The sequence below is a fragment of the Orcinus orca genome, chromosome 8 (genome assembly GCF_937001465.1).
Source record: "Orcinus orca chromosome 8, mOrcOrc1.1, whole genome shotgun sequence".
In the NCBI taxonomy this organism is placed as follows: domain Eukaryota; kingdom Metazoa; phylum Chordata; class Mammalia; order Artiodactyla; family Delphinidae; genus Orcinus; species Orcinus orca.
Genome location: NC_064566.1, coordinates 64,996,489 through 65,019,584, shown reverse-complemented (window position 1 = coordinate 65,019,584; position 23,096 = coordinate 64,996,489). Strand labels below are relative to the sequence as shown.

Sequence of the window (23,096 nt, the reverse complement as noted above, 5' to 3'; positions counted from 1 at the left end):
CCCACTGAGTGGTAAGTCCTGGACTTAGGCAGTGTTCTATCCTGTAGTTCACTTCTGAAAACTCTGGTGTGCTAAGTAGGGTCAAATCCATGGCTGCACAACTCACTGGGGAGCCCAGGAGTTCATACTCAATTTTATGTGATCATTTTCTTGAGCTCCCCCCTCTCCATGGTCTCCCTGACACTTTTCAGCTCCTAGCCTCTCCCATCCCCTTCTTGGTCCTCTGGGCAAATATCTAGGCTTTAGTTTCTACCTCTGCCTCACACATCCTATTCCCCAACTAGACTGCCATGGGAGCCAAGTGGGGGGAGGCTAGAAAGAGGAAAAAAGCAATAGGGAGTTTCCCCATACTTTTGGGACAGTTCCTTTGGTCATAGACAAGGGTTTCCACCCTGAATTATAGGTGCTTGCACAGCCACCATGGTCTTTGCCACACCGTCTCTGCAGGGCTGCCCGGGGGCTTGCATAAGAAAACGAACAACTAAAAAACAAAATGGAATTTCCCTCACTCTCTCTGACTTGTAGGGTGCCCCTTTCCAGTCTTCAGACCAGAAAGGAGAGCATCTCATAGAGCTCTTTCTGTCTGGTGCACAGTTCCAAGTTTTGGGCTGCCTTCGAGTCTAGGCCTGGAGACTCTGGCGGAAAAGATCCAAGAATCTCATGCATGGCTCGGTGGTATTTTCAATTCTGGTTTCCTTCCCCAGTCCACTTGGTACCACTTTTCAGAATCCTCAGAAGGCTGTTCCAATCATTCCACTCGGGGTTTTCAACTGCATTCCGTGGGAGAAACACGGTGGAGAGTGCTTACTTCATCTTGATTAGACCAGAATTTTTCACATGAAGTTTGATTAGATGGTGGAAGCACAGAGGATTGCTTAATGGGATTGTATGGGCCACCTGGCAGATTCTGTCGTAAACTGGTATTGCTGTTTAGTTTTATTTAGTGCCATTCTACAAAGCAATGATTGCTCTAACAAACTGATTTGACGATCTGAAGACCAGACCTGGTATTTGGTGACACCCTTTGAGACATCCTGTCATGCATCAGGCCTCATTCATATTCTTGGTATATATTAATAGTGCCAATTATGTGTCAGATGCTGTGGAAGGCACAAGGGCTACCTCTGTGAATGGCACAGAATCTTTGTCCTCAGGGAGCCCACAGTATACTAGAAATCAGCCATGGGTCGCCATCAGTGCTACAAGAGGACAAAGCAGAACCTGAAGTCTAGATTAGGGACAGATGTGTAAACAGGCAATGTCTTTATAGGGTGCTTAGTATATGATAAACAGCAGCACCAGTGCTATAGGAGAACAGAGAAAAACCTTAATTCTGAACTGGAGGAGGGTCACGAACGACTTCTGAGTGGAGGTGAGTCCTAGACACACACAAATTAATAAGTAGAAAATCTAAAAGAAAGTATGTTCCAGATATATGGCGGGAAATGCACAGATGCCCAGATACAGGAGAGAAGAGTGTATTACGTGGCTGCCAGAAGTTCCAGATAGCTGGTGCATAGAGTATGATGGATCAGAACAGAGAGGCAAATAGAGGGCAAGACAGGAAAAGGTCTTGAAGGTCAGGACAAGGTATTTAGGGTATAATTTGGTTATCAATTGAATGGTTTTAATAGAAGACTAACAAAATCAGTATTGTGCTTAAGAAAGACCACTCACTGTATATCTACACTGGAAATACAAAGATTTGAGCAGGGCAAGATTGGAGGCAGTCGGATCTGTTAGGAGACTGTTGTAGTAACCCAAGGAAGAAATTGTAAGACATTCTGAAACCAGTAAAAATATATCCACACAAGGGAACACTATACAGCCAGTAAAATTAGTCTAGCATCTCTACATATTTTGAAAGAGTGATCAGGAGCTCAAAAAGAAGTCTGATATCTGCAACACATCCAATCAGTCAGCGGGTCATGTCAGTTCTATTTTCCAAGCATGTCCTGAACCTGAACACTTCTCACCGTCTTGACTGCTATCACCCTAATCTAAGCCACCAATATCTCTTGCCTGGTCAATTGCTTTGGACGCTGACTGATCTCCCCATTTAACATGTCAAACAGCACTTCTGATTCCACACCCACACCAACCGATTTCTCACACTCAATGTCATTCTAATCCATCTAGTTGCTTAAAGATGAAAACTTGAACTAATCCTTGATTCTTCTTTTTCCTTAACACCTCACATCCAATCCACTAACATATCCTATTCTCCCTGCTTTCTATATATAATTAGACTCCTACCCTGGACTAAGCCACCATCAGCTCTTAGCATCCTATTTCATTATTCCCTAGGTTTTCCCACTCTCATTCTATTTTCCATCCTCAATGTAAAATTTTTTAAATGAAAACATGATCTTTCTCTGATAAAAACACTCCAAAGCCCTATATCACACAGCCCTGTCTAGTTGTCTTACCTCACATCCTGCTTCTGTTCCCCTTACTCACTGTTTCACCCTTTCTTTTATTCCTCAAAGAACACAGTAGTTAATGTCTCTGCTTGGCAACATACTTCTTCCAGATCTTTATATTTTGAACCGAAAGAAACATTAGTAACAGAACTTGGGTCAGGGACCAAGTAACACAGATCAATTTATTTAATCAAATGCTTAATAAGTATAAACTCATTTAATCCTCGTATAAATCTATTAGTAAGTTACTATTATTAAACCCATTTTTTCAGGCACAGAGAGGCTAACGACCTTGGCCAAAGTCACACAGCTGGTAAGTAGCAGAGCTGTGACTCTAACCTGCTGCCTTGTTTCAGAATCTGTACTCTTATCCTCTTTGCTCTGCTGCTCTTAGTAGTTGACGTGCCCCCTCTAACACAAAGTAAGACAGCATCTTGCAGATTCACCCCCTTCAGATGTGTGATTTAGGGAGGGGGTGGAGACAGACAGAGATCTAAGTCTAAAGAGATAGGAGGCACAAGAATTCCCTAAGTAGCCAGTATCTCCCCCATAGCTACAAATATCGAGTCTATTGCATAAATTGCTTTCAAATGTGGGTACCAGACCCCGCATCCACAAAAAGATAAGCTTGTCAGTTACTGACAGTCATCTTGATTTCCTTAGTTTCTTCATCTTTAGTGGAAATACTCCTAGCTCATTGAGTTTTATGATATTTAAGTGTTTTGTAAAGTATTTATTTTGTTAGCACACATTTTAACAGAGCTCTCTTAGCTACCTGAAGGTCACAGCCCATCCATGAGCTGCTTCTTCTAATGGAGGAAAAAGACTGAAAAGTAGATGAAATGGTGTGAGCAGAATTCAAACTTGAATTTCACTGAATTGACCCCTGTTGCATCCTGAATGCTAAATCAGATTAAGATACCTTTCTTTAAAAACGCATGCAAAAATACTGAATCACTACGCTGCACACCTGAAACTAACATAATATTGTAAATTAACTATACTTCATAAAAATAGATAGATGATAGATAGATAGATAGATCAAATCAGTGAAGGGGGAAAAAACCACCTGCATCAAAATGACTTAAGGAGAAATTACAAAGGTTAAACTTCCATCACTTTTCTTCTGGCAGATTTTTTTCTTTTTTTTGTTTTTGAATTTGCAATCATTTGGAATGTTTGGGTGACAAGGGAAAATAGTCACCAGGAACTTCCTCAAGACCCTAATGCTGCCCAAAGAGGCCAATTGTTCCCAGATGCCCAAACAACACCAAAGGACTCGGCAGGTTGTGCACAAACGCGTGTGTCCTTTGGTTTTCAAGCTCTTGCTCTCGGTCAGCTTCTGGGCCCAGGTCTTAAGCAGAGCTAGTGGGCATTATTTAAGGAAACAAAAACACAGCACTTTCCAGGAAAGATCTAATCTTGTTACTGGTTTGTTTTCCCTAACTTTACGTCTTAATCAGAGTATTTTTAAAACGTGATACACTAATATTGTTCAGGGAGTGCATATTTCTAGTGAAAAGCAATAGAGTAGCAAAAAGGACATTGATCTTGGTGTTAGAAATTCTTGTCTACTTCTGATTTTTATTATCTCTGTGACCTTGGAAAACATACTTGACCTGTCTACAACTCCACTTCTTTATCTCTACAGTGTGGATAGGGTATTGATGCACATAACTGATATATGCAGAAGTTATTTTTTAAAGTGTCATACAAATGCAAATTTTCATACTTGCCCCCATCCAATTCAACAAGCAGTACAGTAACCAGGCCCCAAGCACTGTGATTTGATTTACAAATAAATAAGGTTCAGTTGGCCTTTGTGCCAATCGCTGTCTGTTGTCCACAAGGCATAAAGAAAAATCAGGAAGGGAGCCTGAAAGATGATGGCCAGAGAGCTCTCCTGGGCATCACATGAGGATAGACCTTTGGCTTGCTTTCATTCTCCAAAGTCTTAACCACAAAACACAGTGACTAAAGGTTATTATGATTTACATTTTGGTTCAGTTACTATTTATGAAGCATCTACCTTGTGCCAGGCTCTGTGCAAGGTATGGATGGCTTTTCTATAACATTTCATTCTCACATCCCCTTTGCAAGATAAAGGTCACCATTTAAAGGTGATTAAACTGGAATTTTAGAGATTTAAGTAACTTGTCCAAGTCCCAAAGCTAGGAAGACATCAAGCAGGAACTTAAACCTAGATCTCTCTCTTCTGCTCATTAGAGGAAAAACAAAAGAATGAGAAGCAAACTACCTACTCTCTTTTAATAGCCACGAAAGCACCTACTGCTGAACCTTGATAGTTGGTTGGGAGGCTGAGTTGCAGTACCTGGCTTAGGCTCAAGGTCAAACCTCTAAGCATGGCCTCAAAGGCTACTGCTGCCCAGTGAGTTTTCTGGAAATAGAATCATTCAGGTAGAGTAGCTCTGCCTCCATTTAGGGAGTTTCATGGAGGAAGGTAGAGATGGACCGACTTGGGAACTGGATGTTTCAAATTCTCCTTCCCCTAAGTATGCCCACATTTCTATAATAGAGTGTGTAGGGTACCTGACAGAGGTACAGGCATACCTATGAGATACTGCAAATTTGGTTCCAGACAAACACAATAAAGCAAATACTGCAGTAAAGCAAGTCACACAAACTTTTAGGTTTCCCAGTGCATATAAAAGTTATGTTTATACACAATACTGCAGTCTATTAAGTGTACAATAGCATTATGTCTTAAAAAAGGTGTACATACCATAATTTAAAACTTCTGTATTGCTAAAACATGGTAACCATCATCTGATCTTTCAGTGAGTCACAGTAGTAGCAGCAAAGAACATTGATCACAGATCACCATACCAAATATAATAATAATGAAAAAAGTGTGAAATTAGGATTACCTAATTAGGATTACCAAATGTGACACAGAGACATGAAGTGAGCGAATGCTATTGGGAAACTGGTGTCTATAGACTTGCTCAACACAGGGTTGTGAAAGACTTACAATGTGTGAAAAACACGATATTCACAAAGAGCAATAAAACAAGGTATGCTTGTATAGAGAAAGTGATAGAGAGTTTGGAAGAGAAAGCTTAATTTTAGTATCTGCAACCATGGTGGACTTCATGAAGGAAGTGCTCCTGGGGCCCTGAAACATGGATAGGATTAGTGTTAGTAGGGTTAGGGAGGAAAAGAAAACAGAAGGGATAGTCTAAATTAGAGGGGACAGTTCTTTAATTCATTCAACAAATATTTGTTGAGGACCTACTATGTGCCAGGCATTGTTCTAGGAACTGTTCTAGATGGTGGTAAGGAAAAAATGTCGGGAAAGGAAATAGGGAGTGCGTTGGGGGAGTGGAATGGAGATGAGATTTAGACAGGATATCAGAGAAATCTCACAGAGAGGATGATATTAGAGGAAAGACCTGAATTGGGGAGGGAATAGCTCTACATATCTCTGAGGCAGATATTCCAGGTAGAAGGAACAGCAAGTACAAGGGCCCAGAGGCAGGAGCATGCCTGGAATGCTTGAGGATCAGGGAGGGGGTCGGTGTAGCTAGAGAGGAATTATTTGTTTATTTATTTATTTAACGATCCATTTTTATTAAAATACAGCTGAGTACAATATTATGTTAGTTTCAGGTGTACTACCTAGTGATTCAACATTTATGTACATCAGGAAATGATCACAACAGTAAGTTTAGTAACATCTATCCCTATACAAAGTTATTACAATATTACTGGCCATATCCGTTATACTGTATATTATATCCTCGTGGCTTATTTATCTTATATAACTGGAGGTCTGTACCTCTTAATCCCCTCTACCTATTTTGCCCAATGCCCCCACCCCCACCCTTCCCTCTGGCAACCACCCATTTGTTCTCTGTATGTATTTTGTTTTGTTTCGTTCATTTGTTGGTTTTTAGATTCCACATGTAAGTGAGATCATATGGCATTTGTCTTTCTAACTTATTTCACTTAGCATGATACCCTCTACATCCGTCCGTGTTGTCGCAAATAGTAAGATTTCTTTTTTTTATGATTCAGTAATATTCCACTGTGTATATATACATCTTCTTTATCCGTTTATCTATTGATGGACATTTAGGCTGCTTCCATGTCTTGGCTATTATAAATAATGCTGTAATGAACACTGGGGGGCATATATCTTTTCAAGTTAGTGTTTTTGTTTTCTTTGGGTAAGTACCCAGAAGTGAAATTGCTGAATGTATGATAGTTCTATTTTTACTTTTTTGAAGACCCTGCATACTGTTTTCCACAGTGACTGCACCAATTTACAAGCCTGCCAACAATGCACAAGAGTTCCCTTTTCTCTACATCCTTGCCACCACTTGTTATTTGATACTAGCCATTCTGACAGGTGTGAGGTGGTATCTCGTGGTTTTGAGTTGCATCTCCCTGATGATTAGTGATGTTGATTATTTTTTCATGTGTCTGTTGACACTCTATCTGTATTCTTTGGGAAAATGTCCATTGAGGTCCTCCACTGACTTTTAAATTTCACTGTTTGTTTTCTTGATGTTAAGTTGTATCAGTTCTTTATATATTTTGGATAGTAACCACTCATCAGATATATTGCTTGAAAGTATCTTCTCCCATTCATTTTTTCATTTTGTTACTGTTTTCCTTTTCTGTGCAAAAGCTTTTTAGTTTGATGTAGTCCCATTTATTTATTTTTGCTTTTGTTTCCCTTGCCTGAGGTGACAGATCCAATAAACATTGCTAAGACTGATGTCAAAGAGCATACTGCCTATGTTTTCTTCTAGGGGTTTTATATTTTCAGGTCTTACATTTAAGTCTTTAATCCATTTTGAGTTTATGTTTGCATATTGTATATGAAAGTGATCCAGTTTCAATTTTTTGCAAGTAGCTGCCCAGTTTTCTCAACACCATTTATTGAAGAGAGTATCTTTCTCCATTGTATATTCCTGCCTCCTTTGTCATAGATTTTCCATGTAAGTGTAGGTTTATTTCTGAGCTCTCTTTTCTGTTTCATTGATCCATGTGTCTGTTTTTGTGCCAATAGCATACTGTTTTGATTACTGTAGGTTTGTATGATCATTTGAAATCAGAGAGTGTGATACCTCCAGCTTTGTTCTTCTTTCTCAAGATTGCCTTAGCTATTCAGGATCTTTTGTGGTTCCATACAAATTTTAGGATTATTTGTTCTAGTTTTGTGAAAAATACTATTGGTATTTTGATAGAGATTACATTGAATTTGTAGATTTCCTTCAGTAGTATGGTCATTTTAACAATATTAATTCTTCCAATCCCTGAGGAGGGTATATCTTTCCTTTGGTTTGTGTCATCTTCAGTTTCTTTCATCAATGTCTTATAGTTTTCTGAGTACAAATCTTTTACCACTTTGGTTAGATTTCTTCCTAGTGTTTTATTCTTTATGATGTGATTTTAAATGGGCTTGTTTTCTTAATTTCTTTTTCTGATAATTTGTTGTTAATATATACAAATGCAACAGATTTCTGAATACTAATTTTGTATCCTACAACTTTAATGAATTCACTGAATACTTCTAATAGATTTTTTTTTTTGGTGGAGTCTTTGGGGTTTTCTTTGTATAGTATTATGTCATCTGCAAACAGTGAAAGTTTTACTTTTCCCTTTCCAGTTTGGATTCCTTTTATTTCTTTTTCTTATCTGATTGCTGTGGCTAGGATTTGCAACTTGATATGGAATTAAAGTGGCAAGAGTGGGCATCCTTGTCCTTTTCCTGATCTTAGAAGAAATGCTTTCAGCTTTTCACTGTTGAGTATGATGTTGGCTATGGGTTTGTCATATGTGGCCTTTATTATGTTGAGATACATTCCCTCTACATCACTTTGTGGAGGGTTTAATGGACGTTGCCTTTTGTCAAAAGCTTTTTCTGCATCTATGGAGACAATCATATGACTTTTATTCTTCAATTTGTTAATGTGGTGTAGCACATTCATTGCTTTGTGAGTACTGAACCATCTTTGCATCTGTAGGATAAACCCCACTGGATCATGGTGTATGATCCCTTTAATGTACTATTGAATTCAACTTACTAATGTTCTGTTGAGGATTTTTGCATCTATGTTCATGAGTGATATTGGTCTGCAATTTTTTGTGTGCGATGTCTTTATTTTTGTTATCAGGGTGATGCTGCCCTCGTAGAATGAGTTCAGAAGTGTTCCTTCTTCTTAAATTTTTTGGAATACTCTGAGAAGAATAGGTTAACTCTCCTTTAAATGTTTTGTAGAATTCACCTGTGAAGTCATCTGATCCCGGACTTTTGTTTGTTGGGAGGTTTTGTTTGTTTGTTTGTTTTTTTAACAACTGACTTAATTTCATTACTAGTAATTGATCTGTTCATATTTTCTACTTAGTCCTGATTTGGTCTTGGGAGACTGTATGTTTCTAGGAATTTATCCATTTCTTCTAGTTTGTCCGTTTTATTGCCATATAATTGTTCATAGTAATCTCTTATGGTCCTTTGTATTTCTGTGGTGTCAGTCGTAACTTCTACTCATTCATATTTTATTTTATTTATTTGGGCCATTTCTCTTTTGTTCTTGATAAGTCTGGCTAAAGGTTTACCAATTTTGTTTATTTTTTTCAAAAACCAGCTCTTAGTTTCATTGATCTTTCTTATTTTTTTTTTAGTCTCTATTTAACTTATTTTCATTCTGATCTTCAATATCTTCAACTAATTTTGGGTTTCATTTGTTCTTTTTATCTTCTAGTTCCTTTAGGTGTGAGGTTAGGTTGTTTGATATTTTTCCTATTTCCTGTTGTAGGCCCATATCACTATAAAGTTTCTTCTTAGAACTGCTTTCGCTGTGTTCCTTAGATTTTGGATCATTGTGTTAACATTTTCACTTATTTCCAGGTATTTTTTTGACTTCTTCAGTGACCCATTGGTTGTTTAGTATCATAATCTTTAGTCTCCAAGTGTTTGTATTTTTTGTAGTTTTTTTCTTGTAGTCAGTTTCTAGTCTCATACTGATATAGTCAGAATTTTATTTATTTAATAAATATTAAATTTATTATGGCTTGTTTTATGGCCTAGCCTGTGTTCTATCCTGGAGAATGTTCTATGTGCACTTGAAAAGAATGCATATTCTGTTGCTTTTGGGTGGAATATTCCATATATATCTATCTATTAAATCCGTCTGGTCTAATATGTCATCTAAGGCCAGTAATTCCTTATAGATTTTCTGTCTGGGTGATCTGTCCATTGATTTAAGTGTTAAAGCCCTCTTCTACTATTTATTGTATTACTGTCAATTTCTCCTTTTATGTTTGTTAGTACTTGCTTCATATATTTAGGTCCTCCTACTTTGTGTGCATATATATTTACAATTGTTATATCTTCCTCTTGGATTGATCCCTTTATCATTAGGTAATGTCCTTCTTTGTCCCTTTTTACAGACTTTGTTTTAAAGTCTATTTTGTCTGATATAAGTATTGCTACCCCAGCTTTCTTTTTGTTTTCATTTTCATGGAATATCTTTTTCCATCCCCTCACTTTCACTCCATGTGTGTCTTTAGATCTAAAGTGAGTATCTTATAGGCAGTGTATAGATAGGTCTTGTATTTCTGTCCATTCAGTCACTCTATGTCTTTTGACTGGAGCATTTAGTCCATTTACATTTAAAGTAATTGATAGGTATTCACTTATTGCCTTTTTGTTCTTTGTCTTGGAGTTGTTTTGTAGTTCTTTTTTGTTCCTTTTTACTTTTTTTCTCTCTTGTCTTATAATTTTATGACTGTTGTTAGTGTTATGTTTGGATTCCTTTCTCTTTTTTGGTGTGTATCTATTATAGGTTTTTGGTTTGTGGTTACCATGAGGTTCATATATAACAACCTATATTTATAGATGACTATTTTAAGTTGGTGATCTCATAAGTTTGAATGCATTCTAACAACCTTATGCTTTTACTACCACTACCCCCCAACTACTTTATGTTTCTGATGTCACATTTTACATCTTTTAATTTTGTGTATCCCTTAACTACATGGCAGGGAATTTGGGTTTTACTTTCGGTAACAACGGAGCCACTAGAAAGTTTGATCAGAGGAGTATCATAATCTAACTCTTTTTTAAAGAGAATTTTTATGGCTATTGAATTAAAAATTGGCTGGAGTGGGTGGAGAATAGTTTAAGGCAGAAAGAAAGAGTCCAGTTAAAAGACTATCACTGTAATCCAGACAGAAGTAGATTTGTGTGAAACAGTTTAATTCTGGATATTCTGAAGACAGACCAAATAAGAGTAAACAGGGAATGAAGGAAAGAAAAAAGTCAAAAGTGACTCCCAAGTATTTGACATAACACCCGGAAGAATGGAGTTTCTAGTGGTATGAGGTGAAATGTAGAAGTGTGAATAGAGTCTGTGTAGAAAAGGAAATTGTAAGATTTGGTTGGAAAGTGGCCTAGGGCCAGTGTCTAGTCCTGAGATGGAAACAAAATTTCCCATGTTATACTTATGCTGGTTTCCCCAGGAGCCTCTATGCCTCTACAGTTTGAAACTCATAAAAATCCTGTCATCTTTGAAGAGTTCCTATTTCTCTCTCTTTAAAAATCTTCTCCCCAAATGGCATGCTCTTTCCTTAGCTCAGCTGTTACCTTTACCTTATACCCATGCTCTTCCTGTATGTTTCAGTCCTCTCCATTCCTCAATCACCAGGCCTAGCAGTAGATTCCATCTCCTAAACACTTCTGTCCATAATCTTGGCCTCTACCCTCAGCAAAGCCATTTTCACCTATCGCTGGGATCACTGCATTACCACTTGATGGGTCTTCATAATTCTACTCCTATAGCCCTTTAAATCTTTCTCCAGTGTACCCAGATTGATCTTTCTAAAACAGAAATCTGATCATGTTCCTTCCTATTTTAAGCACTATAAAGGATCCCAGTGCTTATGATAAAGTACAGTGATCTTAATCTGGCCAATGCAATCCTGCCTTCCTCTACTACTTCAGTTCTCCCCATTCTCCTGCCTCCTACCCCATCTTGCAAACATTCCAACCTTCTTAAAGTTTCCCAAACATAGTTTGCTCTACCTCATTTATGAACCTTCAAACATGCTTTCCTCCACTCTTCATCCAGCTGATACTCAACTAAAATGCTCAGCTTCAGTGAGTTTCTTGGTCTAGTGCCCCTCCCTATTCAGTCCTGCCCTAGCACTTAGCCTGCTTAAATGCCCTTCTGCCCTCTAGACTCTAAGTAAACAAGAGCAATAATCATGTCTATCTTATTCTACATTATGTTCCACACTTCCAGCAAGTTCTGAGCAGTCAGAACTAACAGGCACTCATTCCATATTTGTTTAATCAGTAACTCATACCAAATGTTAGTTCTTTAATGAAACATTCCCAAGAGCCCTTCACTGGAAGAGATGGCTTCCTCTCTGGGCCTCCACTGATAGGGATCACTCCGTCTTTGGGCCTCTATAGATTTTAACTCCACATCTATTACAGATTTATCACCTTCTACCTTTAATGTAGCTACATAATTTCTCTCTATTACTGAACATGTTTCCTCTTAAGTGCAGAATCCATGTCCAGTTCACGTTTGTATTTTCCCTAGATCATCATACACAGAGCTTTATGTATACTCAGACTCCAATAAATTTTATTTAATTAATGAATGAATTAATAGGGCTTAAATATCATATTTCAGAATTTCCAAATAGGTCAGTTTATAGGGCACATATGCTTTGAGGTAGGAAATGATGGGTGATAAATCCCAATAGGTAGGTTGAGGCAAGATGGTAGGGGATCTACTTTGCTCAACTAAGACTTAATAATTTGGAAACTGGAGTTTTTTATTTTTTTTTGGAAACTGGAGATTTTTGGAGGATATCTAAACCAAGGAGGTATATTATCACAGCTGAATACTTGGGAGATTAATCTGTCCTTAAGATAAATCTTGTGGTACAGAAATGGAGTGCTATCCTGCATTTATCCCTAGAGTGTGGTAATAGAGGAAGTGAATCTTGGTACTGGTGAGGATTCAGCTCTGTCTTTTAGGTCTTGGGGAAAAAAATTGGGTATAGAAGACAATTATTAGGCATACTATTTTTGCACCTGTTCTTAGTATTTCCTCTGGTTTTAACTCTGATAAATTGTTCCAGTGCACTCTCAAATTATTCAGAATCCATAGAGATAGCTATAGTAGAAATAAATTTCAAAGTTAATCCCTAATTTGTTTTCCAACAGGTTCTCTGACTCTGAGAACACATCATGTTCAAGACTCCAAAATGGGATTTGTGATCAATGCGATCTATTCCATGGCCTATGGGCTCCACAACATGCAGATGTCCCTCTGTCCAGGATATGCGGGCCTCTGTGATGCCATGAAGCCAATCGATGGACGGAAACTTTTGGACTCCCTGATGAAAACCAATTTTACTGGGGTTTCTGGAGACATGATCCTATTTGATGAGAATGGAGACTCTCCAGGAAGGTATTGTTACAATTCACCCCTAGACAATAGAGCCTGGTCGAGCTATCTCTTGATCCGCAGAAACCTGTTTCTCTCCCTTGTGGTTATCTAGGCTTCCTGGCCATGTCTGGCTAGTTCTGATATCACAAAGTGAGTAAAGACAGAGAGGGGAAGCCCCATTTCCTGTGGCCAGGAAAAAATATTAATGCGGATGTCTAAAACGTGCTCTTGGAATCATCACCACATTTCAGAGACTGAAACTTAGAGGCAGGAGCCTCACATTATCATAGATAATTAAAAGCCGGCTCTATGGTTTCCCTGTACATGTTTGCTATGTTATTCCATGTATTCTGATCTCTTCTTAGGCCACAGAACTATTCTGAAACAGGAACAATTCCATTTCTGGTAATCCAGAAATAGGGCTGAGGTGTTATTATATTGTTTGCTGTACCTACAGTAAGTTACAAGTCATTTTATTTTAGTATCCTCCAGCTGGAACACTTTCTCCCTTCTTGAGGACTAAATTGCCTTTCTCTCTGAAATTTTACCTTTCATTATTTATAGAGAGGAACCTGAGAAACATGAACTTACTCATAATTATAGGTCAGCCTCCAGGGAAGTCATTAAGTACCTAGAACTTACCAGTATTCACATCTATCTCAGACTCTAAATTCTTTTTTTTTTTTTTTTGCCTTCTTTGTGTGTTTATCGGCACGTGTTTCCTATCACAGTCCTTTCGAATAATAAGAGCTAATGTTTGTCTGACACTGCTTATGTGATAGACCCTATTCCAGCTAGTCTAAAAGTATTAACTCATATCATCCTCACAACAAATCCTTGAGGCAGGCGCTTCCCTGGTCCCCATTTGATGGCCAAGGAGACAGATGCTTTGGAGAGGAAGGATCTTGACTGAGGAAGTCACTGCATCTTTGGCAACAGCTGTGATGTGTTCAACACCAAAGTCCAGACTCTAAATTCTTAAGTGACTCTTCACATGAGACTTTTAATCCATGAGGGATAATGTCATTGAAATGATATTCTGACTTGTAGCAGGGCTGGGTCTTTAATCCGCCCTGCATTAAGACAATCAGGGTCCTTTGGTCGCCTGCTGTAAAATCCCTGGTATTTTTCCAGCAACAGCTTTTGCTTGACAGGTGAGCTTGGAGAGGGTGTGTTTACACTCTTTTTGCAGCTGATCCTGCCAAGAGAAGGTCCCATGAGTCCCTCCCATGACTCACATACCATGTGCCCACACATTGTACCAGCCACCTTGGTCTAGCTTGTTTCCATATTCCTGATGTGAACTGGAGCTTGTCCCTGATGCAGCTGTTACTGTCTCACGAGCCAAACTTTTTAAGTGACAGCAGTTCCAAGTCATGCAGCCAAGAGGAAAGGTGGATATTTTCTCTATTTTAGAGAGTTGAAGAGTATTGCTCCAAGCAAGCTGTTTGTCAAGATAAGATGTTTCAAATATTGTTTTCTACTTTTTGGCTATTCAGTACATTCATGGGAGTGGGGGCAGGAATGCAAGCATTTTCCCAGGGCCATAGGGCACTTCACATTTGTTGTAAGGCTTCTTAGGGCAGGTCAATGAATGAGCTCAGTCTTTAGGCTCAGGTCAAAGCCTAGGCTCTGATATCTTCACATGGATTTATTCTTCCTGTGTGCACCCCTAGATCACTGACATCACCTTGGGATTTGTTCATAGACTCTGTTGACTGCAGTTCCATCGGTTCAAACAGTTTTCATGTCATGTACCCAAGCCAGTTCCACAAACCAGACAGTGAAGAAATGGCTCAGCTCTATTCCTCTATTAAGGGAAACCTTAATAGATCAGAACATCACTATCTCATTCACAATCCTCCAAATATGCTGGAATGGGGTACATTTAGGACACTGGTTCTCAACCATTGGGGGAACATGAATCTCTTTAAGTTAAATGAAATTTACAGATATTCCCTCAAGGACAATATCCATAAAATTCTGCATTCTGGAAACTCATAATTGTTTAGAGACTTTTCATGCATAACTAAGGTTGGGTATTACATTAACCCACTAATAAATGATCAGAATCTGCCTCTGAGGGCATAAGCCAAACTCAGGAAAAGGTGCTTTGCAACTTTTCTGTTTTTCCAATTAATCCAGTTATAGGTACAAAATAATTATAACTAATATTTGCCATGTGTTTTCTTAGCCAAGTGCTTAGCTAAATCCTCTATATTTTAATCCTATGAGGTAAGTAATATTATCATGTTCTTTTCTAGCCGAAGGCTCACAACTGAGGATTACAAAGATTAAATGACATGCCCAAAGACAGTCTAATACATGAAAGAGTCAAGATTCTAACTCAATCTTGTGGGCTTCAATTCCTGACCCTGTACAACAGCCTGCCAATTACAGTATCAAAATCAAAACAGCACTATTCTCCTAGAAATGTATTTGTAGGCACAATGTTGTTATTTCTCTGGAGTAGAAGTTGCAGCTCAGCTGGATCAAAGACATTCCAACCTGGGCAATGAACCAGAGGAGACTAGGGTGATTAGGGGTTCCCCTAAAATGCCAGAGTCACAAGAGGAAGATCCTAAAGAGAGGAAGCTGGGAGAAGTGACAACTCACTCTGGCACACATACCTATGGACAGTTGGAGAGTCAAATTTAATCACTGTTTTTAAACCTCACATAATCAGACTACTATCAGTACATACATCTTTAACGAAACCCTTGGGTCAAGTGTATTACAGAATTCTGAATTTTTTTTTTTTTTTTTTTTTTTACTGTAATGAGCTTTTTGTTTTTTAACATCTTTATTGGAGTATAATTGCTTTACAATGGTGTGTTAGTTTCTGCTTTATAACAAAGTGAATCAGCTATATGCATACATATATATCGATACCCCCTCCCTCTTGCGTCTCCCTCCCACCTTCCCTATCCCACCCTCTAGGTGGTCACAAAGCACCAAGCTGATCTCCCTGTGCTATGTGGCTGCTTCCCACTAGCTATCTATTTTACATTTGGTAGTGTACATGTGTCCATGCCACTCTCTCACTTTGTCCCAGCTTACCCTTCGCCCTCCCCGTGTCCTCAAGTCCATTCTCTACGTCTGCATCTTTATTCCTGTCCTGCCCCTGGGTTCTTCAGAACCTTTTTTTTTTTTTTTTTAGATTCCATATATATAGTGTTAGCATACGGTATTTGTTTTTCTCTTTCTGACTTACTTCACTGTGTATGACAGACTCTAGGTCCATCCACCTCACTACAAATAACTCAATTTCGTTTCTTTTTATGGCGAGTAATATTCCATTGTATGTATGTGCCACATCTTCTTTATCCATTCATCTGTCGATGGACACTTAGGTGGCTTCTGTGTCCTGGCTATTGTAAATAGAGCTGCAATTCTGAATTTCTGATTTTACAGAAGTCATATAATGCCTCCTGCATACCGTGGAGCACACTTTTTAAACAACGCATTAATATTTCTACAGCAAAACATGTGAATATTCATAGGAAGTGTGATAAATAAAGTATAAATAGTCTCATGACAGTGTGGATCAAGTTCTGTCACTAGATAAGTTGAGAATGGGTCATGTTTTGCTGCCAAGTGAGTTATGAAAAAACTTATGGTTTTCAGAGCTCTAAGGAGTTCAGGAATTATAGATAAGAAATATGGACCTTTACTGTTTGCCATCAAGGGGACAGACCACAGGTTGGCAAGCTATGGTCTACAGGCCAAATCGGGTCTGCTATCTGTTTTGGTAAATAAGGTTTTACTGGAACACAGTCTCTCTCATTTATTTAGAGACTATCTGTGGCTATTTCATGCTACACTAACAGTGTTGAGTAGTTTCAACAGAGGCCTAAAATATTTACTGTCTGTCCCTTTATAGCAAAAGTTTTCTGACCCCCAATAGATATACAGAGAGTCCACTGATGACTAAGGTTTAACAAGCCTAGCTGTTGCCTAGGACTGACCATAAATGGGCAGAGGAAACATGGAGAGTCAACGTCAGCCTAAGTACAACTGACTATTTAAGGCAAAAATGTTAACATTATATTGTGGGGTTTATAAGTATGGGGATGTAAAACATTTGACAATGTGGCATAAAGGAATGGGGTATAAAAGTGTACAGGGGCACGTTTCTTATATTTTACATTAAGTGACACAACATTACTTTAAGTAGAATAAGTTAAAGTAAGAATGCCTATTAAATCCCTTGGGCAGTTAAAATTTTAATACAAGAGAAATAACTAAAAAACCAAGAGAAAAATGCTTTAAAAAAATTGGTTAATACAAAATAAGGCAGGAAAAGAAGAAAAGATGGACAAAAACAGATATGACAAGTAGAAAATAAGGCTGGAACACTAGAAATTTGCAGATACTGACCTGGTTTGCACACAGATTCTTAATATGTGGCTCTGTCCACAGAAGGACTTAAAAAAGCACCTTAGCCTCAGAACTGTAGACTGAGAGGACCTTAAGGGTCATATAAATCTAGTACTCTCCATAGTCCCTTCCCCCAAATGATGTTTCAGTTTCCCTGACAACAACCTTGCCTCAGCCCCTTGGGTAAAGAGAACCTCACTATCTTCTGAAGAAGCCTGCTCTAATTTTCAGAGTTATAACCACTTAGAAAGTTCTTTATTTCTGTTCAACTGAACCCTGCCTTCCTCTAGTTTCTATTTTGTGCTTTTTTTTTTTTAAACATCTTTACTGGAGTATAATTGCTTTACAATGGTGTGTTAGTTTCTGCTTTATAACAAAGTGAATCAGCTATACATATACATATATCCCCATATCTCCTCCCTCTTGCGTGTCCCTCCCACCCTCTCTATCCCACCCCTCTGGGTGGTCACCTAAATAGACATTTCTCCAAAGAAGATATACAGATAGCCAACAAACACATGAAAGAATGCTCAACATCACTAATTATTTTGTGCTTTTAACTGAACTTTTTTCTTTTTGGTTGCAATACATTTTATCTGTTTCTTTGTTTGGTTTTTTTTTTTTGAACACTTTAGGAAGTTCGTTCGGACAAATTTTTAGTGTATTTCAACTCTAAACTGTGGCCAGTTAAGGAAGAGACAGACGTGGGGAACCAGAGAGAAAGGGGAAAGAAGGAAGAAGTATTAAAGAAGACAGATTACACAAACCCACACTCAGTGATGAGACAGAAGGTTCAGGAGCAGAGATGGAGAAACCAGGGGGCCCAGTGAGAGAGGGAGAGACAACAAGAGTGAGAATGAGAGAGAATTAAACAATGGGTTACAATGGCAGAAAGCCATTATGTACTTTAATTCTTATCTAAAATTTAAGTAAGAGTATTTTTCAAACACTCACTCTCACTTTTGATGAAGAATAAAATCTATATCCTATCACTGAAAACCAAAAGAATTCATATTAATTGACAAGAGAAGGGAGGAGGGGTCTTCTTTTACAGAGGATTATTCTTAGCTATTTCTTTTTTTCATGTACTGCTACCAAAGATTTTTACAATCATGTTGTATTTTCACAGCTACAACCACTAGTGATAATATCTCTGTGGTTGTCTGGTAAGTAAGAAATAATTAGCACAAATCTAAGGGCTAATTCCAAAGGGAGGATTCAGTATCTGTAATAAATTTAAAGTAGGTTGATTGGTTTGAACCAAAATTAAGGTTTAACTTTTCTCAAAATCACTTCCCTGTCAAATATGACATTTTCCATTCTATAGAGTTATCATGTTTATTTTTCAAAAATTGGATCCCTTGACTTTTTACCATTTCTCCAATATAAAACAGATTTCTACAATAGTTAAGCAATGGAAGTTGATCTTTTAGCTCTATTGAGTTTATTTGGAGTAGTCTAACGGAAAAGAACCAACAGCAGACTTGAAGTATTAAGAGTGAGTATAGACTTGCATTCTCTCCAATCTGGTATCACTCATTACCTCACCAAGTTTCAGGTCCATTATCTGTACAATTGACAGTTTGGACTAGACCTCGTCAAAGTTAAGTTAACAACTGATAGAAATGGGTTGATGGCTCATTTGGGGGTGAGCAATGAAACTCTCTTCATATCTCTTCAAATCAGTAGCAGCAAAGAAAAAAAATCTTCCTGACACTAACATTTCTTTCTTTCTCCCAGCCTAGAACGTTCAAAGGTCATTTGCTCACAGGCAGTCAGTCACCTTTTGAAGCCTTAGAGGCCCATGTAGCCAATTCGAAGGAGCCAATGCCATAATGTATGAGTTCTTTTTACCTCAGTGCTCTGTGTTCGAATATCTCAACTCACTGCATGCTTAGTAGCCACTGCATAACTGTGACAGAGTGGAAATGTGTAAGACTCAGCTCTGTATCCTACAGATTGGTACTTTTAGAGGTGGAAATTAGACAGTTACTCAAAATTGTTACTGACTGCAAATAAAACACTGTAGGATAACACTGAACAGCTAATCAAACTTAAGAATAAGTTAACATTCTGAAAAAAACACTACAGTAAAAAATGTGATTGGGAGTGAAAACAGAATAGTATCATTTTCAACATAGGTCCAAACAGATTGATGTCAGCTTTGTTCTTAGCATTTCTGTACTGAGCATTAGTAATCTGGTCACTTGAACCCAAAAGCTAGAAAGTTTTCCATACGTATCAATTTTCAGATAGCTCAATATGCTAAGCATGGAGGTTGAAGGAAGCATTTAGAAGAACCTGTCTACCAATCCTAAAAGTCCTGGAAAATAAAAGCACAGGGTACTATGTGAAGACACTGTACACCTAAGACATACCTACAGATATGTCTACAGGAACTGACAGTGGTGGTATTGCTCATCCAGTGTCCTCAGATTGGAAAATTATTTCAGAAAGCTTCTCTGGAAATGTGTGTGTGTGTGTGTGTGTAAAATCTTATAAATAATCACATTAACTTTCCCTCTTTACATCTCTATCCCCATATAAAGTCTGAGAATTCACGAGGTTCTAGTATCTTCCAGCATTTTTACATTGCATGAGGTGCTTTAGAAGCTATCGATTTTCCGAATTATTTTAAACATCATTCCTGAAAGTATCTTTATACAATGAGTTTAGCCATTGATAAAGGGTAAAATGAGAAAGGTAAAATCAGGTCGTATCCAAATTACCTCCTCATTCCCTAAAGCTGAAGACAAGATTAAAGATTTACCAAAATTCTCCCTTGGTTATTAGCAAAGGAGTGGAGATGAAAACCTTGTTATCTTTTTAAGAAGCCTAAAAGTAGTACTTGTTTAAACTTCTTGAAGTTATTCCTTTCATCATGCTGAGGTCAAGTCACCTTCTCACATGGGATTATTTTCTATTTCAGGTATAAGCTTGAAAGTTTTTTTAAAAAAAAGGTCTCTGAAGAGAAAGTGAAACAGACAGACTTTTTGTTATTCTAAAGTGTACTGTCATGGAAAATTCCAGTGTCACCATTATGACAATAGGTACATTTTGGAGGACAGAAATCTATTGCTTCTTCATAGCTGAATATTTATATTTTTAGCTGAATAATTATTATATTCTTGTTCCTAAGGTATGAAATAATGAATTTCAAGGAAATGGGAAAAGATTATTTTGATTATATCAATGTTGGAAGCTGGGACAACGGAGAATTAAAAATGGATGATGATGAAGTATGGTCCAAGAAAAGCCACATCATCAGATCCGTGTGCAGTGAACCATGTGAGAAAGGCCAGATAAAGGTAAAATGGAGTCTGTGTTTCTTTAATTTTTGTTGTAAATTCAAAAGTATTCATTAGCATTGACTTTAACAAGTTTAGATATTTGTTTTGCCTTTTCCACTGTAAGCTTCTAATTTTTAGAAGAAATTTTTTTTTAATTCTTTTCCCATTAATTCCTTATGATATCTAGTAAACCCCACAATAATCTTAGTAGTTGGACTGGCTGAACCAATGGAAGAGTCATGCCCACACCCTTTCTACTCATGTAAGCCTTTAAAGACATGCTTCCTGGGAATAAATAGTTCACAGCTGGAAACTACATCAATTTCTAATTAACTTAAATATTTACCCAACTCCTACTAATGTAATAGTTTACATTACAAAACTATCTGTTTACGTTACAAAACTATTTGTTACTTAGTTTACAAAAATAAGTCAGACACATTTACTCTTAGAAGATTTATAGCGTAGATGAGGAAAAATATCATGGGCACAGATAAGTAATGTCATGTAAAATGTGATGACTTCATTAAGAAAGAAAAAAAAGGGAGCTAAATAATTTCATACAAAAGAAAGGGACAGGGACTTCCCTGGTGGTGCAGTGGTTAATAAGATGCCACACTCTCAATACAGGGGCCCTGAGTTTGATCCCTAGTCAGGGAACTAGATCTCACATGCATGCCGCAACTAAGTGTTTGCATGCCACATCTAAGGAATCTGCATGCCACAACTAAGGATCCCAGGAGTCACAACTAAGGAGCCTGCCTGCCACAACTAAGACCCAGCACAACCAAATAAATAAATACATATTTTTAAAAATGAGTTACTATATGTCAAATAGTATAGTGCTGTGTACATGGTGCAGTAAAGGTGCGATAAAATTTTTTTTTTAAAAAGGGACAGATTTCTTCTGAATAAAATGTCAGACACTGAACCATGAAAAATGGATATGACTTCAGAGAGCGATGTAGGGAAATGATAGTTTATGTAGAGGGAATAATAACAGGAAAGGTACAGAAGTAGTCAGACTGTTCTGGAATAACAGTGAATAATCTAGAGGGCGTTGCTCTAAATGGTTATCGTAAAAGAGACAGTTGCAATGATAGATTGAAGCCACATTTGCAGAGAGTTTTGGATGCCACACTAAACAGGCTGAACTTAATTTTTTATTAACCAGGAGTCTGAGAATAATTTTGACCAAGATGCTGACATATAATAGGTGAAGATGCATGGGTGGAGTTATGAAACATAAATAAAGAAAGAAGAGACAAGTTAGAAGGACACTGTGATAGTGGTGACAAGGTCCCTGAATTATGGAAGAAACAGTGAGAACAGAAAGGGGGTAGGGGAGGTATTTGAAAGAAACATTATAGAGGTAGCCTCAATCAGCTCTGGCTATCAACCACAAAGCCTAAAATATTTACTGCCTGGTCCTCTGCAGAAAAAGCTTGCCGACTCTTAACATTCAGTGATGGTCTGCATCTTGGCCAATCATCTTGCAGTTAAACACTTCATGTGAAATTCTTTCTAGACTCACTTAGAATATCAATTGTTCATAATTTCCAGTTCTTCCCAGAGAAAGATTAGTCTGTATAAATTACTACATGGAAGTTGTCTCTGTTTTGACCCTTCTCAGCAATATAGTTTGAACCTATAACTTCAAAATATTGAATGTTGGGCTTCCCTGGTGGCGCAGTGGTTGAGAGTCCACCTGCCGATGCAGGGGACACGGGTTCGTGCCCCGGTCCGGGAGGATCCCACATGCCGCGGAGCGGCTAGGCCCATGAGCCATGGCCGCTGAGCCTGCGCGTCCAGAGCCTGTGCTCCGTGATGGGAGAGGCCACAATAGTGAGAGGCCCGCGTACCGCAAAAAAAAAAAAAAAAAATATATATATATATATATGTATATAGAATGTCTGTTTCAAGAGATTTCTTTATATATACTTTTCTACTCCCTTCTCCTGGGAATAACTTACCCAGTGGAAGAATCTGACTCCCTATTATCATATTTTCAATACTAGTTAGTTTGTTATAATAGTTATAGAGTCTTTTTTTAATCCCAAATTCTGTTCTCCTAACCAGATCTCATTTTCACTCCATTAAATATACAACTGACTACATTTTCTTGATATGGTTTAATAAGGTCACTGAACAACTTCACTAATGATATCAACACATCACAGAATTGTTCAGATTTGTTAACACAATGCCCATGAAAGGACACTTAGTCTAGCAAAGGTTCAAATATATAACGTACTGTTATTCCTAAAGAAAGCATCACTACTTCCAGGGTGCTTTTTTACACTTTTTTTAAAATTTTTATTTATTTATTTTTGGCTGCTTTGGGTCTTCATTGCTGCGCGCAGGCTTTCTCTGGCTGCAGCAAACATGGGCTGCTCTTTGTTGCAGTGCACAGGCTTCACATTGTGGTGGCTTCTCTTGTTGCAGAGCACAGGCTCCAGGCATGTGGGCTTCAGTAATTGTGGCTCGTGGGCTCTAGAGCACAGGCTCAGTAGTTGTGGCGCATGGGCTTACCTGCTCCATGGCATGTGGGATCTTCCCAGACC

At 38.0% G+C, this 23,096-nt stretch overlaps 1 protein-coding gene and 1 long non-coding RNA gene across 9 annotated transcripts in view; one reads left to right on the top strand and one right to left on the bottom strand.

Moving 5' to 3' along the window:
- The window catches only part of GRM5 (glutamate metabotropic receptor 5), a 555,933-nt gene that overhangs the window by 446,657 nt on the left and 86,180 nt on the right, over positions 1-23,096 (top strand). For all 6 annotated transcript variants that reach the window (XM_049713432.1, XM_049713430.1, XM_049713431.1 and 3 more), the window contains 2 exons: positions 12,637-12,883; positions 20,382-20,550. In XM_049713432.1, the coding sequence (XP_049569389.1) occupies positions 12,637-12,883; positions 20,382-20,550 (416 nt within the window). The remainder of the gene's footprint in view (positions 1-12,636; positions 12,884-20,381; positions 20,551-23,096) is intronic.
- LOC117202151 (uncharacterized) overlaps positions 1-23,096 on the bottom strand; it is a 268,363-nt gene that overhangs the window by 163,181 nt on the left and 82,086 nt on the right. The window lies entirely within an intron of this gene.